The sequence below is a fragment of the Rattus rattus genome, chromosome 16 (genome assembly GCF_011064425.1).
Source record: "Rattus rattus isolate New Zealand chromosome 16, Rrattus_CSIRO_v1, whole genome shotgun sequence".
In the NCBI taxonomy this organism is placed as follows: domain Eukaryota; kingdom Metazoa; phylum Chordata; class Mammalia; order Rodentia; family Muridae; genus Rattus; species Rattus rattus.
The window spans coordinates 12,553,332-12,566,435 of record NC_046169.1 but is presented as its reverse complement, the minus strand read 5'-3'; the positions used below and the strand labels follow the sequence as shown (position 1 = coordinate 12,566,435).

The 13,104-nt window shown below is 54.3% G+C and overlaps 1 protein-coding gene across 2 annotated transcripts in view; it reads right to left on the bottom strand.

Moving 5' to 3' along the window:
* The window catches only part of Ttyh3 (tweety family member 3), a 28,645-nt gene extending 18,209 nt beyond the window's left edge, over positions 1 to 10,436 (bottom strand). For both annotated transcript variants that reach the window (XM_032886387.1, XM_032886386.1), the window contains exon 1: positions 10,132 to 10,436. In XM_032886387.1, coding sequence (XP_032742278.1) covers positions 10,132 to 10,254 — 123 coding nt within the window. In that variant the 5' untranslated portion in view covers positions 10,255 to 10,436. The remainder of the gene's footprint in view (positions 1 to 10,131) is intronic.
* Between the last annotated feature and the right edge of the window lie 2,668 nt (positions 10,437 to 13,104).

Genomic DNA, 13,104 nt, shown 5'->3' with positions numbered 1-13,104 from the left:
TGGTCTACACAGTGAGATCCTGTCTAAGGAAAAAGTTAAGACAGAGAGATAGCCTTAAGAAATGCCATGGTAGACCCTGGGCTCCAACCTCATAGGTAGCAATGAATAGCCTAGTAAGAGCACCAGTGGAAGGGGAAGCCCTTGGTCCTGCCAAGACTGAACCCCCAGTGAATGGGATTGTTGGGGGGAGGGTGGTAAGGGGGGGAGGGGGGGGAGGGGAAGCTTGTATAGAAGGGGGGGGGGGGGGTTAGGGGGATGTTGGTTGGGAAACCCGGGAAGGGGAATAACAATCGAAATGTAAATAAGAAATGCTCAAGTTAATAAAGATTAAAAAAAAAAAAAGAAAGAAAGAAAGAAACGCCATGGTAGGGCTGGAGAGATGGCTCAGAGGTTAGGAGCACTGGCTGCTCTTCCAGAGGTCCTGAGTTCAATTCCCAGCAACCACATGGTGGCTCACAACCATCTGTAATGAGATCTGATGCCCTCTTCTGGTATGTCTGAAGACAGCAACAATGTACTCACATACATAAAATGGATAAATCTTTAAAAAAAAATCTTAAAAAAAAAAAAAGAAATGCCATGGTAGCGGGCAGTGGTGGCGTACTCCTCTAATTCCAGCACTTGGGAGCAGAGGCAGTTGGACCTCTGTGAGCTGTAGCCTCTACGAAGAGAATTCCAGGGCATTTGGGGACATTACACAAAGAAAATTCATCTGAAAAACCAAAACGAAAGAAATCCCATGGCCCACCCCCGCCCCCGCAAAACACACCTGGTATCCTGGGGCTCAAGGGAAGGGTGTCACCAACAGTCTCAAAGTCAGTCAAGAGTTATGGGCAGTGACAGTCACACCAGGTGCTGGGCATTCTCAACTCCTTACTCTCAGGGCAGCCACGTGTCCATACCTGCTCTCCTCCCCCACCCTGGTCCTTCTGACCACATTTCTACCCCTGTGTCTTGGGGTCAGTTTGCATAGGACCAATGGGGTGCTAGAACGCGATGCCAAGCTCTTGGAGGGGACGGGATGCTACAAGTCTAGGAGAGCCTATCCTCCCGTCTACCCAGGACCTGTGCCCAGAGAATGTGTTCACCACAGAAAGAATACACTGGGCACTTTTTGGCAGGACCTATTCCTTCCAGTCGGGGCCCACTGTAATGAGTCCTCGTGGCCAGGGGCAGCCAGTAGGAACTGAGCCCCAGGAGTGGGAGGGATGGCGCTCTCCGGTTTACATCGGGGAGAGCATGCCAGCACAGACACTTTGAGGCCCTATGGGACGGCTGGCTGAGACAGCGTGACTCTCTTCCCAAGTCTCTGAGGCCACATCCCACAGGCCATGCTTCCATGGGGGCACTAGGCCAGTGTACTCAATGACAGGGCAGCCACCACTGCCCGCAGGCCATTGAGGATGATAATAGGAAATGCCACTCAGCATCTAGGCTCTGACCGCATGGAATTTTCCGTCTGTGGTAAAAGTGAGCTAGAGGCTCAGTCAGGTGGGGCGGGCACTCATCCCTGTCCTGGGCTACTGGTCACAGTGTGGGCTGCAGGAACCAGGCTCCCAGCAAAGGTAGGCAGGGGACAGCATGGTCCCCAGTTCCCAGTAGTCCCCCCGCCCCCCGATGTGATACCATGAGTCACATCACATATGCACCTCTCACACATGTGAGGCCAGGAGCAAGCCTCCAGGTGGGATCTGTCTTACGTTAGGGCTGTTACTGCTGTGAGGAAACACTCATGACTGAAGAGCAAGCTGGGAAGGAAAGGGTTTACTCAGCGTATATTTCCAGATCAGAGTCCTCTGTTGGAGGAAGTCAGGGCAGGAACTTGGGGGCAGGAGCTGACACAGAGGCCATGGAATGGTGCTGCTCACTGGCTTGCATCCCCTTGCTCACTCAGCCTGCTTTCATAGAGAACCCAGGACCTCCAGCCTAGGGATGGAACCGCCCACAATAGGCTGGGCCCTCAATAACTAAGAAAACACCTTTCAGCCAGGGCTTGGGGAGGCATTTTCTCAATTTGGGCCCCCTCATTTCAGATACCTTTAGTTTGTGTGTCAAGTTGACATAGAGAAGCCACCAGTGTGGAAGCATCTGGACGGTCGTCTAAAGGGAACATAAAGTCACAACCTTCCTGGGAATGGACCAGAGTCTCATCTGTCGGCCTGGAGTGGGGATAAATCACTATAATGGACTAAGGATGTAGGCTGAGACTGCATTCTGCCTGGGACACCAGAGGGCTCTAAAGACCCCAACAGCACAGGTCAGTGGTCATGGGAAACAGGAAGTAGAATTGGGTCATATCTACCACTGTGGGGTCATGGGTTCCTGGCTGGGTACCCTGGAGAGCCAGGACTCAGACAGCCCTGTGATATTGAGCCCAGGAAGGGGTCCGAGAGCAGGAGTCACAGGGAGCAGGTCAGGGAGCAGGAGTCCAGGGCACAAGGTTGGGATGGACATGGACAGGACGCGTGAGAGGAGGCAGGGAAGTGAGACCCTCTTCCTTGCACAGAAAGCTTCCAATGGTAACCTTTTATCTGCCAGAGGAAAGAGATAAAATATGAGATGACGTGGGGGAGGGAGCTCTTATCCCAAAAGCTGGCTGGATCAGGCTAAGATTCCACATGCATCTTGGGCTAGAGCAAGGAAAGGGGAGGGCCCGCCAGGCTGAGCCCATGCCCAGGGATCACGAGGGACACACAAGTAGCTCGGCGTACAGCTGGCTCAGCATGTATGAGCCACAGACCAGATTCCCTGAGGCTGAGGCTTGGGGGACCCCAGACTGCTAAGTGGAGCCAACTCATCTGTGCCTTCAGACACCCAGTGCTGGCCAGGAAGTCCACTCTCAGCCCCACGGTGGGGATCCAGGGTCCTCCGCCCACTGTCCCTGATGGGCTGCCAGGGTGCTGAGCTGGCTGCACGACCATGGGCCCCCCACCCCCAACACACTGGGCTGAGGAACCAGTGATGCTGGCCAGAAATTAAAAACAGATTTTCCATCGGGCCAGGCTTGGGTTTCACAAATTCCATGACAGTGAGTTCGTGGCAGGGCTGAGAGAGAGCGAGGTTAGTTGATGGCTGCTCTGGGGAGCCAGAGGGAAGAGGGGAATGGGGACCCAACTTCCTACAGCTGTTATTCCACCCTGAGATTTTAAGCTGAGGTATGCAGAGCCAGGCAGTCATACACTAGTGTCCCTCAGGACTCATTCTAAAGGCATCCACTGTCAGATACGGTGACAGGCCCCCTCCTCAAACCTCTGCTCAGGGAACCCTCAGGAAAGTGTCCCCATGTCTCCATCTCCAGCAGGACAAGTGGCTCCTGGCCCTGTGTCGCAGTTCCCAGGATGCCCGTCAGAGCTTCTCCTTTCTAGGCTGCAGCAGCCACCAATCGGGACCAAGGACACCAGAAACCACTAATAGATATGTGCATCCCAGTTTGACAGAGCTATACAAAGGACTTAAGTCCAATATGGTCTGGCCTACATGGTCACATGTCCAATCCCTCAGTGACCATGTGAAGTATTTCCCATTTTCCTGACCCCAAGGCCCTGGCTTCATAGCAAGGTTCCTCTTTTAGGCTTTACCAGAACTGTTGGGGGGGGGGCGGCGGGGGGTTGCAGTCAGGGGAACCCACATCGGCTCCAAAGCTGGGTCCACAGGGAAAGGCCAGGAGCCCCAATCCATTTGCCGATCCCAAGGGCCTCTGCCTCAGGAGGACAAAAATGTCCAACTCCAACTACTTGAGGAAGAGGCTCCCCTAGAAAAGAGTTTAGAAATGAACAATATAAGGCCTTTGAACAGGGCAGTTGGCATTGAGGGGTCAGGGCAACAGAGCACACAACTGCCCCAGAGTGTGACCAAGAGCTCCAGGGAGTGGCAATGACCTAGCATGGGCCCCAGGTAGCAGGGCGCCATGATGGGTGAGGCAAGAGAGGAGAGCAGTTGAGAAAGGGTTGACAGGGAATCTTACGGTCAGCTGAGCCTAGCAGGAAGCCAGAGGGAAGTGGCATCCCCTGGAGAAAGCTCGGAATGGCCTTTGGGACGTCTGACCCCAACCTCTACTCAGGAACCTCTGGGTTGATTTTTGTGTTCATCTGGGGACAGGGCCACACATAGGCCAGGTTGGCCTCAAACCCCCTATGTAGAAAAGGGCGGCCTTGATTTCCTGATCCACTGTCTCCACCTCCAAGTGCCAGGATTACAGGTGTGCACCACTACCTTGGTTTCTGTGGGGCTGAACTTTGATACAGGCTAGGCAAACACGTTACCAACTGAGCAGACTACAAAACACAGTTTGTTTTAATTTTATCATTATATTTAAATTTATTATTTGTATGTGGGGGGGGGCGACGACGACCATGTATGCCACTATACACATGTGAAAGCCAGAGGCAACCTTGTGAGGCTGGTTCTTCCTTTCCCTTTACGAGGGATCTGGGGTCTGAATCCAGGTCTTCAGGCTTGTGCACCAAACGCCTTACCCACTGAACCATCTCAATGAACCTGCTTATAAGACAGGATATGCCGTCGTGCTAGCCTTAAACTCATGATACCTCTGCCTCTCCCAAGTGTGAGGACTATAGGCAGGTACCATTCCCACCTCACCAGCAGAAGCCTTCTTCATTTGTTCTTCTGAGACAAGATTTCTTCTGGGTAGCCCCAGCCGTCCTGAACTCAACCAGGCTGGCCTTGAACTCAGAGATCCGCCTGTCCCTAGGATCAAAGCCGTATGCCACCACTGCCTGGCTAGAAGCCTTCTTAAAGCTTCTTCTTGGGAATTCGGAAGGCCCAAGACTGCATGCCCAGAGATGGCCGCGGGGCTGATCGTGGTACTGTCTGAGGTTCCTATAGCAGACGCCATGGCATAGCCGAACACAGAGCCTGATCAAATGGCACAGCATTTTCCAGATCTAGGCAGTGTAGCCCTGCCACGCCCACCTCGAATAGAGTGATGCTATGGTCCAGGGCCACAGTCCTACCATCCCTGGCCCTAAGTAACTACTGATTCAGACTTGGTCCATGATGCTCCCCTGGGACTCAGTAATTAGCCACAATGCACAAGCATGCACAGCCAAGCAGGTCTTGTAGGGACTTGCCTGCCTCCCTTAATATGGGGCCCCTATTCCTTGTACCATCATCTCCCACCAGAGGTTGCTCTAGAAGCTTCCACCCAGCTCCAGACTGGGGGCAGGGGGCAGAAGAGCGGTGCAGAAGGGTTCTGTATGGGTCCTTTTCTCACTTGCAACTTCAGAGTTCTGGTCAGCACTGTGAGATGCTAGGAAGCACCCAAAAGTACTGAGAATCTAAATGAAGGCTGGAGACGTAGCTCAGTTGGTAAGAATGCTCGCCTAGGGGGTTGGGGATTTGGCTCAGTGGTAGAGCGCTTGCCTAGCAAGCGCAAGGCCCTGGGTTCGGTCCCCAGCTCCGAGAAAAAAAAAAAAAAGAAAGAAAAAAAAAGAATGCTCGCCTAGAATGTGAAGTCTGGGTTCCATCTATGGGGTCCCTGCCCCTTGTAGCATCATCTCCACCCAGAGGTTGATCTAGACGCCTCCACTTAGCTCCAGATGGGGTGGAGTTTCGTGGGTACTGATAAAGTGGAGACAAGCTCATCCTTAAGATCCTGGGTTCAAGGCCAGCCCTTACATGAGATGTCTCAGTGGGTACCACACTTCTGAATAACAACTTGAGTTCAGATATCCAGAACCGAGATAAAGCTGAATTGGGCAGTGTGCATCTGAAATCCCAGCACTCCTGTGGATGGTAAGATGGGAGGCAAAGACAGGAGAGTCCCCAGGAGCTTGCCTGCCAGCCAGCTAGCCTGGCACCTGCATGTGCAAACAACAAGAGACTCCTACCTTGAACACGGCACAAGGACAGGAATGCACACACACACTGAACATGTGCACATACGTATCACACACACACACACACACACACACACACATACACAACCTATACACATACACACATATCCCTCCACACACACCACACACACACACACACACACAAACACACACACACACACACACACACACAAACACACGCAATTCAAAAACAAAGCAAACAATTTGCAAAAATGAGACGAGGCTTAAGGTGAGCCTCAGTGGCAGACCACGTGTCTAGCATGCACTTGGCTCTGAGTTTGATCTCCAGCACTGGGGTGGGGGTAGGGGAGGGAGAAAGAAACATGGCAGCATGCAATATAACTCCGGTTTCAAGTGGCGTCATCCCAAAAATGCAAGCGTGTGGACGGACTCCAGCTGGGTAGCTCCTTTATCTTCCCATGGGCGCCCCCCCCAACCCGTGTGTCCCACAGATGCGCACGGCCTGTGGAAGCTGGGAGCAAAGATAAGGCTGTTTTTTCAGACAGAGCTCATTTCCTGAGTAGTCAGAAGGATGACAAGCCAGCCCTGCCCAGAGGACACAGCCAAGCTGCCAACCTGCCTGCCATGCCGCCGACCTTGTACACTCAGGGACCCAGCTCTTAGGAGCCAGCTGCAAGCTCTAGGAGCGGATCCCTGGCCCCAAGGGCTATTTAGCTAGAACCTGAATAGTGGCCTGTGACACAGGGCGCCCAGTACCTCCTAGGCAACATGTTCCCCTGTGCTATACAGACAGAGGGTCTCTGAGCTGACACCCCTGAGCTTCTCCACCTCAAGTCTTTGCCTACTCTGTTCCCGTTATTTAAGGCTCCTTCTCAAGCCCTTACTATACCGCCTGGGTCCCTCCCTCGCTTTTAATTGATGTTACTGCAGATCAAACCCAGAGCTAGGCAAATGCTAAGCTGTATTCCCTACGCCTACCCCTAACCCCTCTTTAAAAGATAGGATCTGCTAAATTGCTGGTTTTGAACTCTTCTGCAGGCTTGGGTGGCCTTGAACTTGCCTCCCCAGTAGCTGGGATGACAGGTTTGCACTGCCAGGCCTAAGTCTTATCAGGCATCTGAGCCTCAGGACGGATGGGAAATGGTCCCACAGGCTGGCAGACAAGTGCTAGCAGCTATCTAGATGGCTAATGTGCTGCTGGCCCTCTGTATACCAGGACTGGGCTGCTACACAGTGAGTCAGAGGGAAAGCTGGTGAGTCCCAAGTCTTGGCTGGCAGTCTCCACGGCAGGCTAGGTAACACCTCCTCCAGGAAGCCTTCTCAGACTGCCAAGCCCCAACAGCCCCTGCTCTTACTCCATCGCTAGCAATAACAGTTCTCCATCAGCAAACGGCTCGGGGCCTGCCCTGAACTGACAGACAGTGAACCAAAGAGGGACTGGAAACAAGGAGTGCGAACTGGAGAGAAGCAGGCTCGTGAGGGCTAACAGAAGACCCAAAGCAGATATTTACCCCACACCATAACCAGGTCAGAAGCTGTCAATATCTACCCTGAGAGGGTCTGAAGCCCAAGCCTAGGAACTACAGCAGCTGGAATGGGACCAGATGAAAATCACGACTTCAGTCAGGACAAGCTGGCTGCAGGCCATGTCAGGTCCCAGAGTCTCTGGGTCCCGTTCTGTCTACTGCTAGGACTTCAGTTCCCCCCAGTGAGGTGAATGCACCTACCCACACAGATGCTTCTAAAATCCAGATACCCCAGTGAAATGGGGGAGCTAAGGGATGCTGGGGATAGCCCAACCCCAGAGGAGCCTAACCAGCAGCTTCCGGGGAGACTGCCTGGTAAGAAACCAGTATAGAATCAGATCAGATTGGCAGAGCCCTTCCCGTCATGAAGATGCCATGAGCTTCCACCAGATGACTGACTCCGGGCGGTCCTTCTACTCAGCACCGTTACAGGTGTCTAAGAGGGGGACCAATCACACTCGGAGACACTCAGTGTTAACACAACGGACGGTGTGCAGCCTGGGTAAAAGCTGCGTGGACTGCTGATGCTGTCCGCCGGCTTTACATAAACACGCTGGTTTTATACTGGCTCCTCACCAAGCCAGGCAGCATCAGGATCTGAGAGAGCCTTGCAACAGCCAGTCCACCCCTGCTGTGGGCTCCAGGGGGATATGGGTAAAAGATCTCCCCCAGTGCTCCCTGATTTGAGACCAAGCCTTAGGGTGCTCAATACAGACAGCTGCACAGCCCCGTGTAAAAGGAGGCAAGAACAGGCGGCTCCACACAGGGCTTGACTGGGAGTCTAATTGTGGGTTCCATCGGGTTCCAGACAGTGGGCCATGAGTATAAAAGAGCAAAAGACGTGCCTGGCATCCCCAGTCTAGGAGATGGAGCGGCATCTTCCCTAGTGGGGCGCAGTTCAGGTACGGTCAGGGTGAATTGCTGAGAGGGTACTCTAGGACAGGAAAGCCACCCCATGTATGGATACGCAACCATACACACAGAGTCAGCAATACCTCACCAGGGAAGATGGGAGAAAACACTACCCACCCACCCAGAGAGGGCGCTCCTGCCTTTCTCCCCACAGGTGACCCTGCAAAACCATCAGTCCCGATTCCAAGACAAAGTGAGGAAGCTCAGAGACACTGAGCGGTTGCCTAAGGCATCAGTTCAAAGAGGGCAGGGGCACCAAGCGCATCCACAGCCCCGGCCTCGGAGCGAGCGGAGGCGGCGGGGAGGGAGCCAGGCTGGGTTCCACAACGTGAATTATTCAGTGGCTAATTCTGCTCCTGGGAGAGGAGGCAGGAGGGAGAGTGAGTCAGAGGCCTCCCACAGTGGAGCGGCAAAAGCAGGCAGGACCAGGCTCAACTGGGGCCACAGAGCTGTGGGCCCTTAGATCTAAAGACCTATAGAGCTGGGCCTGAATCACTTCCTTCAGATTCCCAAGGGCTGCAGGGACTGAATCCTCACCCTCTCCCTGTCACAACTGTGCCAGAAAAGCGACCAGTTCCTCCTGCAGCAGGAGCAGGTGGCAGCCCACCGACCTCAGGAATGCTACCTGGCTGCCCCATGTGCCAGTGGACCATCGAAACGGACGGGCAGGCAAACCCTAGGTAGGCAACTTTCCAAGAATAGCTCATACAGTTCTTCCAGGAAAGAGCATAACAACACCATCGCACAGTAAGAAAACCACACGTGTCCCTCCACCCCAACCCAACCCTTCGGGTCTTCCCCCAAAGTCCCGAGGTGAGGTCCCAGTCTTGCATCTCCTTACTGTCTCTCAGGCTCAGGCCTTGCCCTACCCCTCACACCTGTTCTAATCTGCTCAAGAACATCAGAGCTGCTGGAGCTGGGGCCAGGTAGGCATAGAGTGGGAGCAGGGACAACCCTGTGCTCTCTCGCCCTCAACTTCCAGTTTTCAGCAAGATGAGGATGGTTGCAGAGATATTTGGCACTGCCCCGGGAGGACTTGATTCCCAGGCTACTGTCCCAGGAGCCCCTGGACAGAAACTCTGAAGTGCTTGGTGACCAAATGGGCTGACCATTCTTTTTTTTTTTTTTTTTTTTTTTTCTGGAATCTGGAGCAGGAAGGAAAAGCCCACAACCCTGGTTCCCCTGCTCTGCACTCAAATGACAGTGGTTCAGTAGTGGGGGTGGTGCTGCGACTTGGCAGGACGCCAGACTTAGGGCTTTGAGGGGAGAGGGCTGCCAAGTGCCCCATGGCCCCCGGCCCAGACTGAGGCCCACTCACCCCACTTCAGCCAGGCCTCATTTTCCACCCTGAGTTGAGAGACTGCTGGCACCCTGGTTTCCCACAACCACGCGACACCCTGTGTACATCCCACAGCCTGACCGTGAAGCAAGGGGTCATTAGCAGCCACAGAAGGCTGGCCATGGCCCAGGCTCCTCACCCACCAACAGTCTGGCAACGGGATTCCCTAGCTGGGGGAAGAGGACGAGGAATACCCTCCTGCCTGAACCCAGGGTTCCAGCCTCGGATAGCGGGGGTGGGGTGGGGAGGGGTTCTGCTGGGGAGCAGCTGACTGCCTAAAGGATGAAGATGGGCCTGCCAGGAACCCATAGGATCAGAGGGGGTCTATCAGGAGAGGGAGACAGCTCCGTCAATCCAGATAGGAGGCCCTGGTGACACGGAGGGGTTGAACAGCTTCCAGGGGGCTTTCGACTTAATCCCTGGAAAGGTTATCAGTGAACCGAAGGCGACCCCAAGAATGAAAGGGGAAGCTCCAGCTCCTTGGGAGGGGCCATGACCCGGGGCCCCTGACCCCACACCCGGGGGCGCGCGTCACCTGCTGGTAGTCAGTGTCCTCGGGCCGGAATTGGCTGCTGGTGGCCTCCCACCGCAGGTCGAAGTGCGGCAGCCGGTGCAAGAGGCTCACCCACCAGGGCGCCGCGTAGCTGACCCCGGCCATGGCGGGCGGGCGGCCGCTGCTCCGGGCTTCCCTCGCTGCCGGATGCACGGGGCTCAGGGACCCGCCGACCCCTGCTCAGCTGCCCTCATCGTGCCTGCTACCAGGGGCCCCGGCCCGGCCCGGCTCGGCCCGGCTCGGCCCGGCTCGGCTGCGCTCGGCTCCGCTCGGCCGCCCGCGCCTGCCGCCTCTTTGTTCACCGCCGCTGCCGCCGCCCCCTCCGCGCACCCGCCTGCTCGCCTTCAGGCCCCACCCCACACCATCATAGGCCCGCGGCTCTCAGGCCCCACCTCAGCCGTCCTCCCGGTCTTTAGCCCCGCCTCCACACCGCTATTGGCCCGCATCTCGCAGACCCCGCCCATACCAGGGCAGTCTCTGCCCCGGGGCTGCCATTGGCATTACTCCCATAAGCCCTGCCCTCTGCATTGCCATTGGTCCTTTTTCCTACTAGTCACACCTCTCGTCTTAGGCAGGACCCTCTACCTTTTCGGCCATTTCTTGCCTGTAGACCACGAAGGCTGGGGTCCAAGGTTCACTGTAGCTTCCTGCATGTCTGTCCCATGCCTTTGCTCTCTAATTCGATCTTTACACCTTTCCACGCAGCCCTCGTAAGGCCCCGCCAGGGAACAGTGGGCTGTCTATAGGATGGACTTGATCTGCATTCGGGAGCTGCAGCTGTGTGATCTTGGGCGAATGACTTAGCCTCTCCGCATCAGTGTTCTATTCTGAGAAAAAGGTGTTGCGGAGATAAAACGAGTGTAAAGTGCTCAGAACAAAACCTGACGCGTAAGCCATAAAGACGTGTGTAAGGCGATGATGGGCAGATAGGTTGAATATCCACCTGCTTTATCTTTAGTTACTGAACCACGGCCTTGTGCTTGCAAGCCAGGCACACTACCACCGTGCTAAATCCCCAATCCCATGTTTTACTTGTTATGTCGAGACTGGATCTCTGTAAATTGCTCACTCTAGCCTCAAACTTGGCAATCCTCTTGCTTCAGCCTCCCACGTAGTGGGATAACAGGCCTGAACCACGGCATTCTAAAGGTGCAAAAGGAAGTTCCCTGTCTCCCATCTTGGAAACTAGGACTATAGTGTCCATCAGGACACAGCCTATAGAAAGGGCATGGGGGGGGGCAGGGGAGCACAGTTCTTGCTGTTCTCCCTGGAATGGTCTACATTTACACTTGGCTAGGTCCCCTCACAACGGCGAGGCCTTATATACTTAGAAACTAGGCACATATCAGCTTCTCCATTGGCCAGGTAGCTCAACTTCTGACCCGCTGGGCACAGTGGCTTCCTAACAGACCTGTCTTTCAGTTCATGCAACTGCCCGAGGCATCTCCTTCCTTGCACTATGGCCCAAGGGCAGAGGCCCTTTACTACGGGTTTCAGTGCTCTGGATGGCTGGAGGAAGCCACCTAGTTGGGAAACAGCCTGGAGCAATAGGTGAGAAGTTCTTAGGCTTCTTACTCCAGGGCCAAACAGCAATGAACGCTAACCCCGCCCCCACCCCCTAAGTCTGCTGGGCTTTTAGCCCTGTGTAGAAGAACACTGGCCAGAGTCAGTGCAGCAGGTAAGACGCCCACTCCAGTGGACCTGGCTAGACTGTTTCCTTGACTCTCCTGTAGAGTGGGGACTAACCCTGCCCCCAGCTCTGCCTTTAGCGTTCTGTAGATTCAAAGGTGAACAGCAACATCACAGGCTGGGAAAGTTACTGGCCGCTGTTCCAGCATCTTCCACAGAGAGCCCTGTATCCTTCCTAGGTCCCAACAATAGTAATGACGGCCAAGGTTTACACACATAGGAGTTCCCTCTCTCATCACCAGAAGCTTCATCAGATTGAAGATTTTCTTCTGATAAGGCCACATTGCCTGCGCGTTATATAATAACTCATAATGGCTGACAAGTTGTCTATTTCCCCAAAAGATATGCGCAAAATCCAGGTGTGAAGTCACACACCTGGGGAGCTGACCACAAGTTTGAAGCCTGGTACACATTGCAAATTTGAAGTCAACCTGGGCTACATTGTAAGACCTTGTTTTAAAAGGAGGCAGAGGGGGAGGGGACAGGAAAGTGCTAACTTGGATTAACTAGTAGTGTATTTGGCCAGTGAAACACTTTCCTGGGGAGGCCCTTGAAGGAAAAGTTACAAGGGGTATCTAAAAGCAGGGAGGGTGGCTGAGTGGGTAAAGGGGCTTGAGGCCAAGTTCGATGACCTGAGTTTGAACCCATCCTCCACAGGATCCACCAGAGAATCCACAAGTTGTTCTTGTGGCCATCAAGTGTGCACTGTGCACAGAGTACAAATTTAATTGTGGGGGCTGGAGGGATGTTGCAAGCACTGACTGCTCTTCCAGAGGACCCGGGGTTCAGTTCCCAACACACACTTGGCAGCTCATAATTGTCTGTAGCTCTGGTTCCCGGGGATCTGATGCCCTCACACAAGCATGCATGCAGGCAAAACACCAATGTACATTAAAAAATGTTTGTAAGTGTTTTTAATGTAATAGGGAAAAGGATCCCCAATACACAGTGTTGAACAGGACAGACAGCACGTCCCTGATGGAGCTGAGTCCCCACCCTAATGCTGCTCAGAGAGTCACTGCAGAGAGGAACCTCGGAAATTGGCAGCCTGTCTCCCGGGAGAACGGGAGTTACAGGAGAGAATGCCAAGTAGTGGCTGTGGGCACAGGGCAGGAAGGAAGGCCCTCCACCCTGCCCACTCTGGCTAGCACTGTCTGGCCAGAGCTGTCGTCGTTCTTCCTGCCCATCGAAGTACAGCTATGGCTGGGAACTGGACTTTCGGCCACTCTCTAGGAAGCGGAGCTGAGGCCCAGGTCCCACCGTTGT